We start from the raw sequence: 18353 nt of genomic DNA on the forward strand, positions 1-18353 counted from the left end.
AAAATTATGAGGGACCTATTTCCCTTAGCAGACGGGTCAATAACCAGGGGGCTTAGATTTAAAGTAATTGGTCAGAAGTTTAGAGCGGATTTGAAGAGAATTTTTTTTCACCCAGAGGGTGGTGGGGTCTGGAACTCACTGCCTGAAAGGGTGGTAGAGGCAGAAACCCTCATTACATTTAAAAAGTACTTGGATATGAACTTGAAGTGCCGTAACCTACAAGGCTACGGACCAAGTGCTGGAAAGTGGGATTAGGGTGGAGAGCTATTTGTCTACCGGCATGGACAGGATGGGCTGAATGGCCACCTTCTGTGCTGTAAATTTCTATGATTCTGATGATGGGAACACCACCACCTCCAAGTCACACACCATCCTGACTTGGAAGTATATCGGCCGTTGCTTCATCGTCGCTGGGTCAAAATGCTGGGACTCCCTCCCCAACAACACTGTGGGAGCACCTTCACCACACGGACTGCAGTGGTTCAAGAAGGCGGCTCACCACCACCTTCTCGAGGGTAATTAGGGATGGGCAATAAATGCCGGCCTTGCCAGCGACGTCCACAACCCATGAACGAATAAAAATAAAATAAGTTCTGTTTATGGAAAGGACTGTTCAACCATTAAGTGGGAAGAGCCCTGTAAAAGGGATCTATAAAAAACCCAAATTGTGATACTCACAAGCATTACACAAACCGAGCTTCCTGAATCCAAATCGCTGCATTTGTCTGTAAAGCGAGAATGATCACTGCACTGAAGGACACTGTTTGCAGAAAAGCCCAACTAAGGGAGCAAGTATTTGAAGTTCAGCTCATCTTCCTGTAAATCTGTAACTGTCTCATCAAACCTGGCACAAAGGAAGATGGTTGTGGTGATTGAAGGTCGATCATCTCAGCCCCAGGATATCGCTGCAGGAGTTCCTCAGGGCAGTGTCCTAGGCCCAGCCATCTTCAGCTGCTTCATCAATGACCTTCCCTCCATCATAAGGTAGAACTGGGGCTGTTTTGACAATTACATTTGCAACTCCTCAGATAGTGAAGCAGTCCGTGCCCGCATGCAGCAAGACCTAGACAACATTCAGGCTTGGGCTAATAAGTGGCAAGTAACATTTATGCCACACAAATGCCAGGCAATGACTATCTCCAACAAGAGAGCATCTAACCACCTCCCCATGACACTCAATGGCATTACCATTGCTGAATCCCCAATCATTGACATCCTGGTGGTCACCATTGACCAGAAAATTAACTGAACCAGCCACACAAATACTGTGGCTACTAGAGCAGGCCAGAGGCTGGGTATTCTGTGGCGAGTGTCTCACCTCCTGACTCTCCAAAGCCTCTCTACCATCTACAAGGCACAAGTCAGGTGTGTGATGGAATACTCTCCACTTGCCTGGATGAGTGCAGCTCCAACAACACTCAAGAACCTCAACACCATCCAGGACAAAGCAATCAGCTTGATTGGCACCTCAACCACCACCTTAAACATTCACTCCCTCCACCACTGGTGTACCGTGGCTGCAGTGTGTACCATTTACAAGATGCACTGCAGCAACTCGCCAAGGCTTCTTTGACAGCACCTCCCAAACCCGCGACCTCTACCACCTAGAAGGACAAGGGCAGCAGGGGCATGGGAACACCACCACCTCCAAGTACCCCGCCAAGTCACACACCATCCTGACTTGGAAATATATCGCCGTTCCTTCATCGTCACTGGGTCAAAATCCTGGAACTCCCTTCCTAACAACACTGTGGGAGCATCTTTACCACACGGACTGCAGCGGTTCAAGAAGAAGGCCCACCACTGCCTTCTCGGGGCAACTAGGGATGGGCAATAAATGCTGGCATTGTTAGCGAAGCCCACATCGTGAGAATGAATATACAAAAAGGTTTGATGTCTTCATTGGGTAATCAGACTGCATGAACTGAGGACATCAAGTCTCTGGGATTCAATGTTACCCGTGAAGCATCTGTACATAGTCTGTAAACTGAAGTCTTCATCATCATTGCCTCTTAAAAACCTGACTTTGGTTCAGGAGCAATATGGTAAATTATGTTAATTTGTGAGCTAGAGACCCTCACACACATCACACATCAACACCAATCAAACATCTAAGAAGGATTAGAAGTTCTCATTAGGCTTTTTGATGACTTATTATGGTGAGTACAGGGGAACACAGAGAGATTGTTACCCTGTACATGTTGAGCGTCCCAAATCCAGAGTTCCAGAATGCGGACTCTGGGACAATTGGTGGCAGGGGTCTGGAATCCATAAAATGTTCCGGAATCCGGACACCCTGAGGGAGGTTTACCAAAAACTGTAATAACAACAGAAAATGCTGGAAAAACTCAGCAGGCCAGGCAACATCCGTGGAGAGAGAAATAGAGTCAACATTTCAGGCCGAAACCCTTTATCAAGACTGAAGAAGCACAGGAAATGAAACAGATTAAAAGGCCAGTTTGGGGGCTGGGAGAGAACAAAAGAGAAGTGAAGAGACATTAAGAGGGACACTAAACTAGTCCTATCACCATCTCGTCTGGTTTTGAATACCTTAATGTCTCTTCACTTCTCTTTTTTGTTCTCTCCTAGCCTGGCCTTTTAATCTGTTTCATTTCCAGTGCTTCTTCAGTCTTGACAAAGGGTTTCGACCCGAAACGTTGACTCTCTTTCGCTCTCCACGGATGTTGCCTGGCCTGAGATTTTCCAGCATTTTCTGTTGTTATTTCGGATTTCCAGCATCTGCAGTATTTTGCTATCTTACCAAAAGCGCAAGCTGGGCTTGGGCGTTTCCGGACTTCGGACATCAGAAACATGTTCTGAAGTCGAGACAAACCCAAAAACCGGCTCGACCTCGGTCCTGAGGTTGCCTGATTCGGGACGTTCTACCTGTATATGGTGAATGGTATTGCAGTCTTTGCATACACTGATGAGAGAAATTAAAATTTAAAATTAAATATTGTAATCATTGACATGTTTCTCATTTTACAGAGAGTACAGGCCAAAAAGCAACATAACCTTTAATGAGAATTACACCGTTTCATATCGTGTATATCGCCAGTTTCATTTTGTTCCTGAACGGTCGATTGGGAATGAGAGCGACGAGCTGGTCTTGCCCAACATACTCGCACTGGTAGGTCTCCCCTCGCCAGGCTACATTAGCATTAAATCAAGGCAGCTGCAGCAGGCAATGCAGATGTTGATTACAGGTTCACAAACCTCAATAAATTTACATGCAAGTGGACAAACTATGAGGATTTTTGAAAATGATGATATATTCATGGGCGCTGAAATTTACTAGAATGACACCAGGGATGAGGGACTTCAGTTACGTGGATAGACTGGAGAAGCTGGGGTTGTTCTCCTTAGAGCAGAGAAGGTTAAAGGGAGATTTGATAGAGGTGTTCAAAATCATGGAGGGTTTTGATCAAGTAAATAAGGAGAAACTGTTTCCAGTAGCGGGAGGGTCGGTAACCAGAGGACACAGATTTAAAGTAATTGGCAAAAGGGGAGATGAGAATTTTTTTTTACACAGTGAGTTGTTGTGATCTGGAACGCTGCCTGAAAGGGCGGTGGGAGCAGATTCAATAGTAACTTTCAAAAGGGAATTGGATAAATACTTGAAGGGAAAAAAATCAAGGTTATGGGGTATTTCTGGCACCCTAAGGAAGCCTGCTGTAAGTGCAACCCACAATTGTCTGTCCTCCTCACTCCTGTCTGATGCATTGGGTTATTTCCACATTATTATGATGCTATATAAATGCACATTCTTCCTTTCAATGCATGTGATACGGTATTTAAAATACATTCTCCTTCACAACCTAAAAATAAATGCCTTCTTATAGTTGTGCATTTTCTTTAGAATCCAGAGTCACATGCACCAAATTCACTGCTGGTCTGAACAAACGTTTCTTATCATCTACTAATATTTTTTAAATTGTTGTTTGTTTTAACTTTAGGGGATGGCGATCGTGGCCGAGAAACTCCCTCCATCGATGAAGCTCATATACAATGTTGCCATGAAGGAGTTTAATCAGACTGCTTTCATCAAAAAGACTGTACAGGAGATAATGTGGGGATATGATGATGAACTTATTAACTTCCTTAAAAAACTCTTCCCAAACCTCCTCCCCTTTAAGAACAAGTTTGGTTTGTTTGCAGATGTGAGTATTACTTGCAGGTACAGGTAGGAAGAATTTGTAGCTTTCAAAATTAAGTAAAATGAGCAAACACGGAATATAGGAATTGCTAGACGAAAAATGACCAAAGTCCATCGAGTTTGCCTTCTCCCATCCTGGTAGTCACATGATCCAATGATAATGGGGTTGTTGACTAATCACAGCGATCAATCTCTATCAATGAGTCTACAACAGACCCAGACATGATGTGAAGGAAGCTATATTCAGAAAAATACACCATTCTATGAAAGAATTCTGACCTTTGTAACATGACATACTAGGTCTGGAAATCTAAAAGCCTCAACAATGGAGAAGCTGTAAACAGCATACAGGCTATTGAGATAAGATAAGTTGTTGACACTGAATCAATAACCTTATTGAAACAGGAGGTTGGAGGTTCCTGAAAGTCTGAAGCCTTGGAAAGAACATAATGGTACACCCTGTTAAGGTGTCCTAAACCAACACTTTGGAAAGAAACACAGAAAATTAAGAAACATATGCCTTCGTAAAAATGACATCAAATGAAACACAGGAGGCACGAGTCTGTGTTGCAACCAACTGAGGTAAATAAGAATTGCATAGATCACCCGAGTTGAGGTGTTTTTATTTACACAAGATGCACCTGTTCCACACCGTTTTTTATGATAAGCTTCAAACACCTAGGGTAGAGACATAATGCTTAATGCTACCAGCTGATCTAACTGTAAAAATAGCAGGGGTCAGCAGAAAAATGACGAGAGATAATTAGCTTACATCAGCAGAAAACTTCAAAGGAAATACCACTGCAAAAAGGTATAAAAATTGAACTTTCAAATGGGATGATAGATTCGCTGTAAAGGGGCAAAGCGATTCTTCAGAGGCAGGCTCTAAGTCTTCAACTCTCTGGGCTGGATTTTGATTCTGGAGGCGTGTAGGAGGCGGGACTACAACTTTCGGGGTTGTAGTCCCGCCTCCATCGAGTTGTGGCCAACCCACGCGATTTTCACTTGATTGACCTTGTTGAGCCCGCCCAGCGGACTCAGCAGGCCAATTAAGGGCCACCCGGCAACAGGTGACGTCACAGATTGAGATTTCATCTCTCAAGAGCTTTTGACAGATGAAATATCAGCGTTTGACAGCTCTTTGAAGCTGTCAAACACTGAATCTGTACACAAAGTTAATTCCTTCCTCTCAGGCTGATTTAGAGATCTCTCCTGGGATGTGGGCATCGCTGGCAAGGCCAGCATTTATTGCCCATCCCTAGTTGCCCTTGAGAAGATGGTGGTGAGCCGCCTTCTTGAACCGCTGCAGTCCGTGTGGTGAAGGTACTCCCACAGTGCTGTTAGGGAGGGAGTTCCAGGATTTTGACCCAGTGATGATGAAGGAACAGCCGATATATTTCCAAGTCAGGATGGTGTGTAACTTGGAGGTGGTGATGTTCCCATGCGCCTGCTGGCCTTGTCCTTCTAGGTGGAAGAGGTCATGGGTTTGGGAGGTGTTGTCGAAGAAGCTGCAACCATGGTACGCCAGTGGTGGAGGGAGTTAATGTTAAAGGTAGTGGATGGGGTGCCAATCAAGCGGGCTGCTTTGTCCTGGATGGTGTCGAGCTTCTTCAGTGTTGTTGGAGCTGCACTCATCCAGGCAAGTGGAGAGTATTCCATCAAACTCCTCACTTGTGCCTTGTAGATGGTGGAAAGGCTTTGTGGAGACAGGTGAGACACTCGTTGCAGAATACCCAGCCTCTGACCTGCTCTTGTTGCCACAGTATTTATGTGGCTGGTCCAGTTAAGTTTCTGGTCAATGGTGACCCCCAGGATGTTGATGGTGGGGGATTCAGCGATGGTAATGCTGTTGAATGTCATGGGGCGGTGATTAGATGCTCGCTTGTTGGAGATAGTCGTTGTTTGGCACTTGTGTGGCGCAAATGTTACCTGCCACTTATAAGCCCAAGCGTGAATGTCATCTAGGTCTTGCTGTATGCAGGCATAGACTGCTTCATTATCTGAGCAGTTGCAAATGGAACTGAACATCATGCAATTATCAGTGAATACCCCACATCTTGAGAATTAATTAGAAAAAATAAGTCCTGCAAAAACCTTGGGTCCTCGTTGCAGTCTGTTGGAGGTATGGTAGTTATTTCCTAGTGTAGATCAGAATACAGCAATCCATCACAGTAAAGCAGTATTAGTGATGGTGAGGATAATGATAAGCTGCTTGTATATTGTTCTTTGGCCACTGGCTCCTGTAACATGCCTCTCCCACATCAAAGTAAACCTACTGAATGTTTCTTCCTCGAGGTGAGGAAGACCTTTGCGGCACCGAGTGGTCCTGGTTCGCATGCCAGATCCTGCAGGAGGCCAAAACCCCCAGTAACCCCCAAAAACTCTGACCCCAATCTTCGTAGTGACATCTTGATGCAAGGTCCTGAGTCCTGCTCCACATTATTCTGCTGCCCACAGTGTGATGGGCACCCCTGAACCCCATGTCCCCACAGTGCAGGAAGTGAGCAAAGCATTTTATGGGGCTTGTTGCACGTTACAAAATGGAGATGGGGTTGATTAGCTCACTCCCCCGCCACTCGCTGCTAAAGGTGGGAGATGCGTTGTCGAAATCAGTTCTAACTCCCTGTCACAATGTGACTGGCTTTACTCTGAGGGTAAGTGAATTGTAAATTCCCTTTCATGTGAAGACTAAATGATCTAACAGCCTGTACTCTGATTCTGTTACAGTTCAACAACACAGACACTGGATTATTCACAATTAATACAGGAGTTGATAACATTAATAAAGTTCAGAAAGTGAGCAGATGGAATGGTGTTAAAAAGGTACAGTTCCTGTCCTTGGGATGGGGAGTGAACCGTTTATAGTGTGGGAGGGCGGGGTTCGGGGGTTGTGGGGTATGTGGTGCGGGGGGGGGGCGGGTGTGGTGCGGGGGGTTGGGGTGTGGGGGTACAGTCCCTGTCCTCGGGATAGGGTTTGAACCATTTATAGTGTGGGGAGGTGTGGGGGGGGTGTGGGGGGCGTGGGGTGTGGAGAGGTGGGGGAGGGTGTGGGGAGGCATGGGAGGGGGTGGGGTGTGGGGGGGGGGTGGGGTGTGGGGGGAGGTGGGGAGGTGTCGGGTGTGGGGTGTGGGGGGAGCGTGGGGTGTGGGGAGGCCGTGTGGGGGGGTGTGGGTTGCGGGGGTACAGTCCCTGTCCTCTGGATGGGGAGTGAACTGTTTATAGTGTGGGGGGGTGGGGTGCATGGGGGTACAGTCCCTGTCCTCTGGATGAGGAGTGAACCGTTTATAGTGGTGGTGTGGGGGGGTGTGGGGAGGTGTGGGGTGTGGGGGTACAGTCCCTGTCCTCGGGATGGGGAGTGAACCGTTTATAGTGTGGGGGGGCGGGGTGCAGGGAGTGTGGGGTGTGGCGGAACCCAGGCTCCATCGTGGTTTCTGTATTCCTATGATTCCGTGGTCGATCAAGCACCATATTTGAAACCTTTATTTTGTATATCATGAAATGTGACTTAATATAAATATACTTCACATATTCTAGGTAAACTATTGGCATTCTGACCAGTGCAACATGTTGAATGGAACAGCGGGTGAAATGTGGCCACCGTTCATGGATCCATCAGACACGTTAAAGTTTTTTAGCCCCGATGCCTGTCGGTACGAATCAACAAAGATTTGTGAGCCACAAATACAATGAGTGTTTGGTAAATGGTACAAGTCCATATTGTAAAGGGGGTTCAGGTGGGGGCAGGAGTGAAATGCAATTGAGGGAGTCAAAAAGTACTCGTTTAAATTGAGATTATTTACCAAAGGGAGAGGCTTAAAGATGACAAACATGGGATGGGAACTGTTTCTTGTCTGTCTCCAGACACTAATCACAAATGCAGAATCATAAATAACACCTACCCTTCCTCTGGTGGAGGGTCTAGGACAAGGGGACATATCCTTAAAATCAGAGCCAGGCCATTCAGGAGAGAAGTTATGAAACACTTCTTCATGCAAAGAGTGGTAGAAGTGTGGTACTCTTTCCTACAAAAAGCAATAGATCCTAGCTCAATTAATAACTTTAAATCTGAGATCAGTAGTCAAGGGTATTAAGGGATATGGGCCAAGGTGGGTGGATGGAGTTAGGATATAGATCAGCCATGATCTCATTGAATAGCAGAACAGGCTCGAGGGGCTGAATGGCCTCCTCCTGATCCTAATAATTTCCTTCTCAGAGGCAAGAGTTTCCAATGTGGCACAAGATGGGACTGGAAAATGTTTTGATTCTACCTTCAGTTCCTGATCGCAAGCAGCGGCACAGAGCAAAAGAGAAAAGGATAAAGTCACGCCACCCCCATACACCTCACAGTAAATGGGGGGCTTCCTCCAGGTCATAAGTGGGGGCTTCTTCAAGGTTTTAGTAAATGTTCACACAATTTTCTGCCATCAGATTTAGAATAGTTTATTGAAGATATGGTACCCCACCTGACTGCATTTAATGTTTTGTAGAATGTTGTCACTTCCATGGCCTTTGGCCTACATTGTGCTAACATGATACAAGTGGCAATAAATGTGTTGTGCAATGAACAGGCACCAACAGGGTAACACAGCAGGTAATTCTTTCACTTAGCAGTTGTAAAATTGGCAGGAAACTGATTCTTAAGCAATTTCACTTTTAAATTTGAACAGGTCATTGGAATTAGTTTACCAAAGATCAGGCAGGACCTTTGGGTTACCTTCTTTCTGGTACATTGCTCCCAAGACCATGTTTGCGAATGGAACGGTGTATCCCCCCAATGAAGGCTTCTGTCCGTGCAGACAGTCGGGGGTGCTGAACGTCAGCACGTGCCGAGACCGTGAGTATCTGAATCTATATAACGCATAGTTAAACAATCACAAATCATAGATACAAGAAATAAACACTGAATCATATTCATATTTCAGTTTTTCCTTTCTTTTCATTGAGATTTGCTTTTATGATGATGTTGAGAGTAATGATGTTATTAGCAAAGTTGAAGCTCTTAGGATTAAAGGGACGGTGGCAGCGTGGATACAAAACTGGCTAAGGGACAGAAAGCAGAGAGTAGTGGTGAACAGTTGTTTTTCAGACTGGAGGGAAGTGTACAGTGGTGTTCCCCAGGGGTTGGTGTTGGGGCCACTGCTCTTTTTGATATCTATTAATGACCTGGACTTTGGTATACAGGGCACAATTTCAAAGTTTGCAGAGGACACAAAACTCAGAAATGTAGTAAACAATGAGGCAGATAGTAACAGACTTCAGGAGGACACAGACAGACCAGTGAAATGGGCAGACACATGGCCGATGAAATTTAACGTAGAGAAGTATGAAGTGATACATTTTGGTAGGAAGATTGAGGAGAGGCAATATAAACTAAATGGTGTAATTTTAAAGGGGGTGCAGGAACAGAGAGACCTGGGGGTGACTGCACACAAATCATTGAAGGTGGTGGGACAAGTTGAGAAGGCTGTTATAAAAGCATACGGGATCCTTGGTTTTATTAATAGAGGATAGAGTACAAAAGCCAGGAAGTTATGCTAAACCTTTATAAAACACTGGTTCGGCCCCAGCTGGAATATTATGTCCAATTCTGGACACCACACTTTAGGAAGGATGTCAAGGCCTTGGAGAGGGTACTAGAATGGTACTAGAATGGTACCAGGGATGATACCATTATGGGGAGAGACTGGAGAAGCTGGGATTGTTCTCCTTTGAGTAGAGAAGGTTAAGAGGAACATAAGAAATAGGAGCAGGAGTGGGCCATTTGGCCCTTTGAGACTGCTCCGCCATTCAATAAGATCAGGCTGACCTACCTCATCTCCACTTTCTTGAACTATCCCTATATCCACTGATTCCCTTAATATTCAAAAATCTATCGATCTCTGTCTTGAATATACTCAACGACTGAGCCTCCACAGCCCTCGATTTCTTCACCAGTGGATCCTTCCAGTCTGCAACAGGAGTTATAGCTAACATATCGCAGTTCGCCATCCATCGCTGCATCAGGGAGGTCACAGAGGCTCTCTGCAGTAGGAGAAGGGACCACATTTCCTTCCCACCACCAGAGGGAAGCAGGACAAGCGTGCATGTGGCTTTGCCAGGATAGTGGGATTCCCCATGGTGCAGGGCACCATTGACTGCACCCACATGGCTTTGCGGGCACCATATAACAATCCTGATGTCTTCCATAACGGCAAAGGCTGCCATTCACTTAATGTCCAGTTGGTGTGCGACCACAGACAGCGATTCCTCAATGTGAATGCCCGCTATCCTGGCAGCAGCCACGATGCCTTCATCCTGCGCCAGCCTGATGGTGGCTGGAAGTGTGCTGGAACACATCAAGCTCGTGGCTAACTGGTCAGAGACAAGGGGTAGCCGCTCTCCACCTGACTCATGACTCCACTCCGCAACCCCAACACTTCTGCACAGTAGTCATATAATGAGAGCCATGCTGTCACCAGGAACATCGGCCTGCTGAAGCAACAGTTCCGCTGCCTTGACCACTCGGGAGGAGCCCTCCAGTACTCGGCAGAGCGGATGTCCCATTTCATTGTGGTGTGCTGCATGCTCTACAATTTGGCCATCATGAGGGCCCAGCCCTTGCCAGCAGGGATTGCAGGACCACTTCAGGAGGAGAGGAGGAGGAGGAACAGGAGCAAGGGAGGGGGCAGCCACTCAATCGGCCTTCCAGAAGGGCGGTCCTTGAGCGTCTCATCAGACTGCGATTCCAGTAAATTCAACCCCAGATCCCTGTTGCTCACCACATCCCCATCATTCCATCCCTCTCGCAGGCCATATCACAGCGCACAACTGAAATGAGAGACAGTACAAAATTATCTGAAGTGATTTAATAAATTTATCAATAATCAGTGAACACATCTTTACAACAACAATTTTTACTATTCACCCTTGTGTGATCCCTTAGTGCCTCTTGTTACTGTGCCTTTGCCTGCTCTAGTGCTCCTGCAAAGTGTTGGCCCAGTGACTGCTGCACGGCTGGTGGAAGGCTGCAGAGTGTCCATGTGGGAGACTTCAGATGGCCTCGCAGGACGCCCTCGACCAGCTCTGGGCCTGGAAGGCCCGGCTGTAGACTGTACCACCTCAGGATGGACGGTAGCAGTCAGGGCTGGCTGGATGACAGGCAGCGACAAGGGCAATGGCGGAGTGGCAGTGATGGGAGCAAGAATGCTGTCATCCTGAGAGAGGACAGCAGGTTCCTGCTCCACTGACCTTCTGCCACTCCCCTGGGGCATCACCTCAGCATCCCTAGCAATCTGTTGCAGCACAGATTACTGGCGTGCTGTGACACTGTGAAAACCCCGGTCGACGGTGGTAGACCCAGCCATGATGGCAGCTGTCAGAGCTTGCGTGGCATCAAGCTGAGACTGCATGAGAGCAGTCTGAGATTGAATGGCAACAACCATAGACAGCATTACAGCACTAAGACGTTGCGTTGCTTCCGTCTGTGCTGCAATGGAAGCTGCCAGATCGCCCATCATATGCGGCATCAGGTCTGGGTCGCCACGGTCTCTCTGGGAGTCTGCCATCCTTTGCAGACTGGAAATGATGGGCTCCATGGTGTGCACAGAGCTCTGTTGGAGGTGGACTCCTCCACGCTCCTTACCATTGCTGAAAGGCTCTCTGGCACCCTTGCCATTGCACCTATCATCTCGGTGTGCATGGCTATCACCCTTCTTCTAAAGGCCTCCCTATCGAGGTCCTCATCTGAGTCCTGTGCAGCAGAACTCGCGTGCAAACTCGCTCTCTGGGGAGCTGGCCCCTGAGCTACCCTTTCCCCCTGGCCTTGCTGCAGCCCACTCGTTCCTGGTGCATCACCCTGTGCAGATCCCACTACTATACTAACCTCTAATGAACGCGTAGTGTCAGTATCTGAGCTGGTGCCTGCGGGTGAGACATGCAGTGATGCAGTGTGTTCTTCCTCCTCCTTCTCCCGCATCACACTCTAATGTGCTCTTGGCACAGGCTGCTCTGGTGCTTGCTGATTATCTGAAAGCATAAAGGCACAAGAGACAGGTTAAGGTGAGGGGAGTGGGGCAGGAAGGGAGAAATGCATGCATAGAACATGATTAGCTGGAAAGTGCGAAAGGCTTGTGGGGTGAGGGGTAAGTGGGATGTGAGAAGAAGGAGTAGTGATGAACATACCGTTGTTGTCCCCAAGGGGGTCAACGTCACCGGTGGCCACGGTGCCCACCACCTGGCCTCCTAATAATCATCAGCACTCGATGCTCCAGCGCAGACAGTGGTTGGGTGTCGGCTTGTCCCCCGCCTGTGCGCTCCTGCTCCCTCCTGCTGTGAGCCACCTTGGCCTGCAAGAGAAAGGAAAGTGTGTGAGTGAGTGTGGAGCAATGTGTTTGGGTGATGTGCCTGCCATAGTTGGCTCGAGGGGCCGATTGGCCTACTCCTGCTCCTATTTCTTATGTTCTTATAGCTGTCATTGTGTGCAAGGTGTGAGATGTGGGTGTGAGTGTTGGTAGGTAGAGATTGTTGGTGGATGAGTGCTGGGGGTGAGGTGCTTTGGCCAGTGTGTGCAGACTGAGGTTCAGATGGTGGTATATAGCATTTGTTGAGGCATTGACTCACCCTGACCACCTGAGTGAGGTTGTTAAATTTCTTCCTGCACTGTGTGTGGGTCCTGGGGACTACAGTGCTGCCTGAGACCTGATGGGCAACCTCCCTCCACATGGCGTGCAGCGAGGGCCTCCTGCCACTTGCCGGGTATAGCACCGCCTTCCGAATCTTCACAGCGGGCACCAACTCCTCCAATGCTTGGTCCGAAAATCTGCAAGCTCTCTCCCTGCGGTGTGGATCTGCCATGAATACAGCTGGTTGAGTCATCCGGCTCCTTGGGCTTGGCCTGCTCCTGCTTGCTGACAGGTCCACAGCCAGCAATGCTGAGAATGAGATTCTGCAGCATGAATGAACCTTCCCCTTAAGAACTGGAATTGCAGTGCTGAGGGAGTGCTGCACTGTCACAGGTGCTGTCTTTCGGATGAGACGTTAAACCGAGGCCCCATCTGCTCTTTCAGGTGGATGTAAAAGATCCCATGGCACTGTTTGAAGAAGAGCGGGAGAGTTCTCCCCGGTGTCCTGGGGCCAATATTTATCCCTCAATCAACATGACAAAAACAGATGATCTGGTCATTATCACATTGCTGTTTGTGGGAGCTTGCTGTGCGCAAATTAGCTCCCATGTTTCCCACATTACAACAGTGACTACACTTCAAAAGGTACTTCATTGGCTGTGAAGCGCTTTGGGATGTCCCGAGGTCGTGAAAGGCACTGGAGAAATGCGAGTCTTTTTCTTTTACCCCACTCCCCGGAGCCTGTAAGCTCACCCGAATCATAGAAATTAAAGCGGAGGAGGCCATTCGGCCCATCGTACTTGTGTAACGGCCGCTGCTAGCTTTCCAACTGGCGTAGGCTGTTAGTCTCTCCCTCAGTCACCCTTGTAAAGAATTACACTGAAATAATTAAACTGTGTCCGCGTCCAACACATCAGGTATTTTCAGGAAACAGTTCATTATTGTCAGTGCAAGTGGGGTGGGAACTACAGAATCAGATCGACAGTAATCAGCTGGCATCCTTCGAAATCCATCTTCCAATACGATGTGACACAGTAACAGACTCACAAATATTACTGCTGGACAGAGCGCAACTGTAAAGGAGATTAATGCTCCTCTCCTCATACGTCATTCCTGCCATCCCAGGTATCAGCCTGGTGAATCTTCGCTGCGCTCTCTCCATGGCAAGAACATCCTTCCTCAGATAAGGCAACCAAAACTGCACACACTACTCAATGTGTGTTCTCACCAAGGCCCTGTACAACTGTAGCAAGACATCCTTGTTCCTGTACTCGAACCCTCTCGCTACGAAGGCCAACATACCATTTGCTTTCTTAACTGCCTGCTGCACCTGCATGCTTACCTTCAGCGACTGGTGCACAAGGACACCCAGGTCTCGTTGCACTTCCCCTTCTCCCAATCTATTGCCGTTCAGATAATAATCTGCCTTCCTGTTTTTGCCACCAAAGTGGATAACCTCGCATTTATCCACATTATACTGCATCTGCCATGCATCTGCCCAATCACCCAACCTGTCCAAATCATACTGGAGTTTCTCGGCATCCTCCTCACAGCACACACGCCCACCCAGCTTTGTGTCGACTGCAAACTTGAAGATATTACATCTGGTTCCCTCGTCTAGATCATTAATATATATTGTGAATAGCTGGGGTTCTAGCACCGATCCCTGCGGTACCCCACTAGTCACTGCCTGCCACTCGGAAAAAGAGCTGTTTATTCCAACTCTTTGCTTCCTGTCTGCCAACCAGTTCTCTATCCAAGTCAGTACCTTACCCCCAATCCCAAGTGCTTTAAGTTTACATGCTAATCTCTTATGCGGGACCTTATCGAAAGCCTTCTGAAAGTCCAAATACACCACATCCACTGGTTCTCCCTTATCTATTCTACCAGTTACATCCTCAAAAAATTCCAGTAGATTAGTCAAGCACGATTTACCTTTTGTAAATCCATGTTGACTTTGTCCGATCCTGTTACTGTTTTCCAAGTGCTCTTCTATTACATCTTTTATAATGGACTCTAGCATTTTCCCCACTACCGATGTCAGGCTTACCGGTCTATAATTCACCGTTTTCTCTCTACCACCTTTTTTGAATAGTGGGGTTACATTAGCTACCCTCCAATCCATGGGAACTGTTCCAGAGTCTATAGAATTTTAGAAGATGACCAGCAATGCATCTACTATTTCTAGGGCCACTTCCTTAAGTACCCTAGGATGTAGACTATCAGGCCCTGGAGATTTATCGGCTGTCAATCCTGTCAATTTCCCTAACAATATTTCCCTACAAATACTGATTTCATTCAGTTCCTCTCATTCGAACCTATGTTCCCTGACATCTCTGGGAGGTTATTTGTGTCCTCCTTTGTGAAGACAGAACCAAAGTATGTATTTAGTTGGTCTGCCATTTCTTTGTTCCCCATTATAAATTCCCCTGATTCTGTCTGCAAGGGACCTGCACTTGACTTCACCAATCTTTTTCTCTTCACATATCTATAGAAGCTTTTACAGTCAGTTTTTATGTTCCCTGCACACTTACTCTCATACTCTATTTTCCCCCTCTTAATTAATCCCTTTGTCCTCCTTTGCTGAATCCTAAATTGCTCCCAATCCTCAGGTTTGCTGCTTTTTCTGGCCAATTTATATGTCCTCTCCTTGGATCTTATGCTATCCCTAATTTCCCTTGTTAGCCACGGTTGAGTCACCTTTTTTGTTTTATTTTTATGGCAAACAGGGATGAACAAATTCTGTAGTTCATCCATGCGGTCTTTAAATGTTTGCCATTGCCGATCCACCTTCAACCCTTTAAGTAACATTCCCCAATCCATCCTAGCCAACTCGCGCCTCATACCATCGTAGTTTCCTTTATTTAAATTCAGGACCCTAGTCCCTGAGTCAACTACTTCACTCTCCATCATAATGAAGAATTCGATCATATTATGATCGCTTCGCCCCAAGGGGCCTCACACAAGATTGCTAATTAATCCTTTCTCATTACATAATACCCAGTCTAAGATGGCCTGATCTCTAGTTGATTCCTCGACATATTGGTCCAGGAAACCATCCCGTATACACTCCAGGAATTGCTCCTCCACAGTATTGTTACTAATTTGCTTAGCCCAATCTATATGTAGATTAAAGTCACCCATGATGACTGCTGTGCCCTTATTGCACACGTCTCTAATTTCCCGTTTAATGCCATCCCCAACCTCAGCATTACTGTTTGGAGGTCTGTATACAACTCCCACTAACGTTTTCTGCCCCTTGGTATTTCTTCTCTCAGAGGGTCGTAAATCTGTGGAATTCTCTGCCCCAGAGAGCTGTGGAGGCTGGGTCATTAAATACATTTAAAGTGGAGATAGGCAAATTTTTGCAAGATAAGGGAGTGAAGGGTTATGGGGAGCGGGTTGGGAAGTGGCTTTGAGCCCTAGATCAGTCATGATCTTATTGAATGACGCAGCAGGCTCAAGGGGCCAAGTGGCCTATTCCTGCTCCTATTTCTTATGTTCTTATGACAGAGAATGGGACGACCTTGGATCTGGACTGGCGGCGACGGAGGTTGAACAGTTTCCCATTTGTTCTGTAGATTAGCTCCACTCCAGTGGGGAGCTTACTGAGGGTGAGATGGAGCATTGCAGCCAGGAAGATCAAGAAGAGCGTTGGTGCGATGACACAGCCTTGCTTGACCCCGGTCCATACGTGAATTGGGTCTATGGTGGATCCATTGGTCAGGATCACGGCTTGCATGTCATCGTGAAGCAGGCGGAGGATGGTGACAAACTTTTGAGGGCAGCCGAGTTTGAGGAGGACACTCCATAATCCCTCACGGTTGACGGTGTTGAAGGCCTTTGTGAGGTCAAAGAAGGCCATGTACAGCGGTTGGCGCTGTTCCCTGCATTTCTCATGTAGTTGATGCGCAGTGAAGATCATGTCCATTGTGCCCCTTAGTGGGTGGAATCCGCATTGCGACTCTGAGAGGAGCTCTTCAGCCACTGGGAGAAGGTGATTGAGGAGGATTCTTGCGATGGCTTTCCCTGTGGCAGACAGCAGGGAGACTCCTCTGTAATTACCGCAATCAGACTTGTCACCTTCCTTGAAGATGGTCACGATTACGGCGTCTCTGAGACCTCCTGGCATGCTCTCCTTCCAAATAAGAGAAATGAGTTCATGTAATTGCGCCAATGGCGCTTCTCCGCCATGTTTTAGCACCTCGGCGGGGATTCCATCTGCTCCTGAGGCTTTGTTGCTCTTCAGTTGTCGGATGGTCTTTTCAACCTCATGCCGGGCTGGGGTTGTGCTGAGGTGGTGGCGGGTAGCATGCTGCGTGATGGAGTTGAGGACACTCCCATCGAAGACAGAGTCTCGGTTAAGGAGATCTTCGAAGTGCTCCTTCCAGCGGGCACTGACTGCCTCCCTGTCCTTGATGAGTTTCTCTGTTCTTGGCCCGCAGTAGGGTAGGGCCTTGGGTGCTTGGGCCGTAGATGGTCTTGACTGTGCTAAAGAATCCACGCACATCGTGGTTGTCGGCTAGCTGCTGGATCTCCTATGCTTTCTCCACCCACCATCTGTTCGTTAAGTCACGAGTTTTTTGTTGGGCCTCGGCCTTCAGGCGCCTGTAGAGCTGCTTTCTTGCTCTCGAGTTCTGTTGCTGTTTCCAGATCAGGAATGCTTTGCGCTTGCGGGTTATTAGCTCCTGGATCTCCTGGTCATTCTCGTCGAACCAGTCTTGGTGTTTCCTGGTCGAGTGACCAAGCATCTCTTCACAGGTGCTGATTATGGAGGCCTTGAGTGCAGACCAGGTGCTGTGGACACTCTGACAATCACTGGGAGTCGTCAGGTTGGTTGTGAGGTGCAGGCTGAATAGGGCTTTTTTAGCAGGGTCTTTGAGTGCTCCAGCGTTGATTTTCCTGCGGCATTGTTTCTGTGGCCACCGCTGTTTTGGGGCTACATTGATGGAGATGACAGAGTGGATTAAGCGACGGTCTGTCCAGCAGTCGTCCGCTCCTGTCATGGCACGGTGATGCGGATGTCCTTGTGGTCCCTTGCTTGGATGATAACATAGTCCAGCAGATGCCAGTGCTTGGAGCAAGGGTGCTGCCATGAAGCCTTGTACTTGTCTCTCTGACGGAACAAGGTGTTGGTTATGACAAGGCCATGTTCTAAGCATTTCATCAGGAGGAGGGTACCGTTGGAGTTAGCTTTCCCTACTCCCGCTGCCGACCTCACCTCCCCAAAGGTCTGTGTCTTTTCCAACTCTGGCGTTGAAGTCGCCAAGGAGGATCAGCTTGTCGCCTGTTGGGACTCGGGACAGGAAGTAGAATTCCTCTTTGGTCTCGTCTGTGGCTTCCAGCATTGGGGCGTATGCACTGATGACGGTAGTGCACTGGTTCCGGGCTAGGGTGAGCCGTCGAGTCATGAGGCATTTGTTTATTCCACAAGGGGAGTCTCTGAGACGTTCAACTCGCCCATTTTTTATGGCGAAGCCGACCCCATGGAGGCGGCGTTCTTCTTCAGGTTTGCCTTTCCAGAAGAAGGTGTAGCCACCACCTTGCTCCTTGAGCTGGGCTTCCCCAGCCCGCCGGGTCTTGCTTAGGGCGGCGAT

General features: G+C 47.8%; 1 protein-coding gene across 1 annotated transcript in view; it reads left to right on the top strand.

Moving 5' to 3' along the window:
- Positions 1-3049: 3049 nt before the first annotated feature.
- LOC147104969 (scavenger receptor class B member 1-like) overlaps positions 3050-18353 on the top strand; it is a 31274-nt gene continuing 15970 nt past the window's right edge. Inside the window, exons 1-5 of the mRNA XM_085962127.1 lie at positions 3050-3130; positions 3957-4160; positions 6884-6979; positions 7691-7806; positions 8824-8990. Coding sequence (XP_085818253.1) covers positions 3960-4160; positions 6884-6979; positions 7691-7806; positions 8824-8990 — 580 coding nt within the window. The 5' untranslated portion in view covers positions 3050-3130; positions 3957-3959. The remainder of the gene's footprint in view (positions 3131-3956; positions 4161-6883; positions 6980-7690; positions 7807-8823; positions 8991-18353) is intronic.

The sequence above is a fragment of the Somniosus microcephalus genome, chromosome 19 (genome assembly GCF_052327205.1).
Source record: "Somniosus microcephalus isolate GS21.2 chromosome 19, FLI_Smic_1.0, whole genome shotgun sequence".
Classification (NCBI taxonomy): Eukaryota; Metazoa; Chordata; class Chondrichthyes; order Squaliformes; family Somniosidae; genus Somniosus; species Somniosus microcephalus.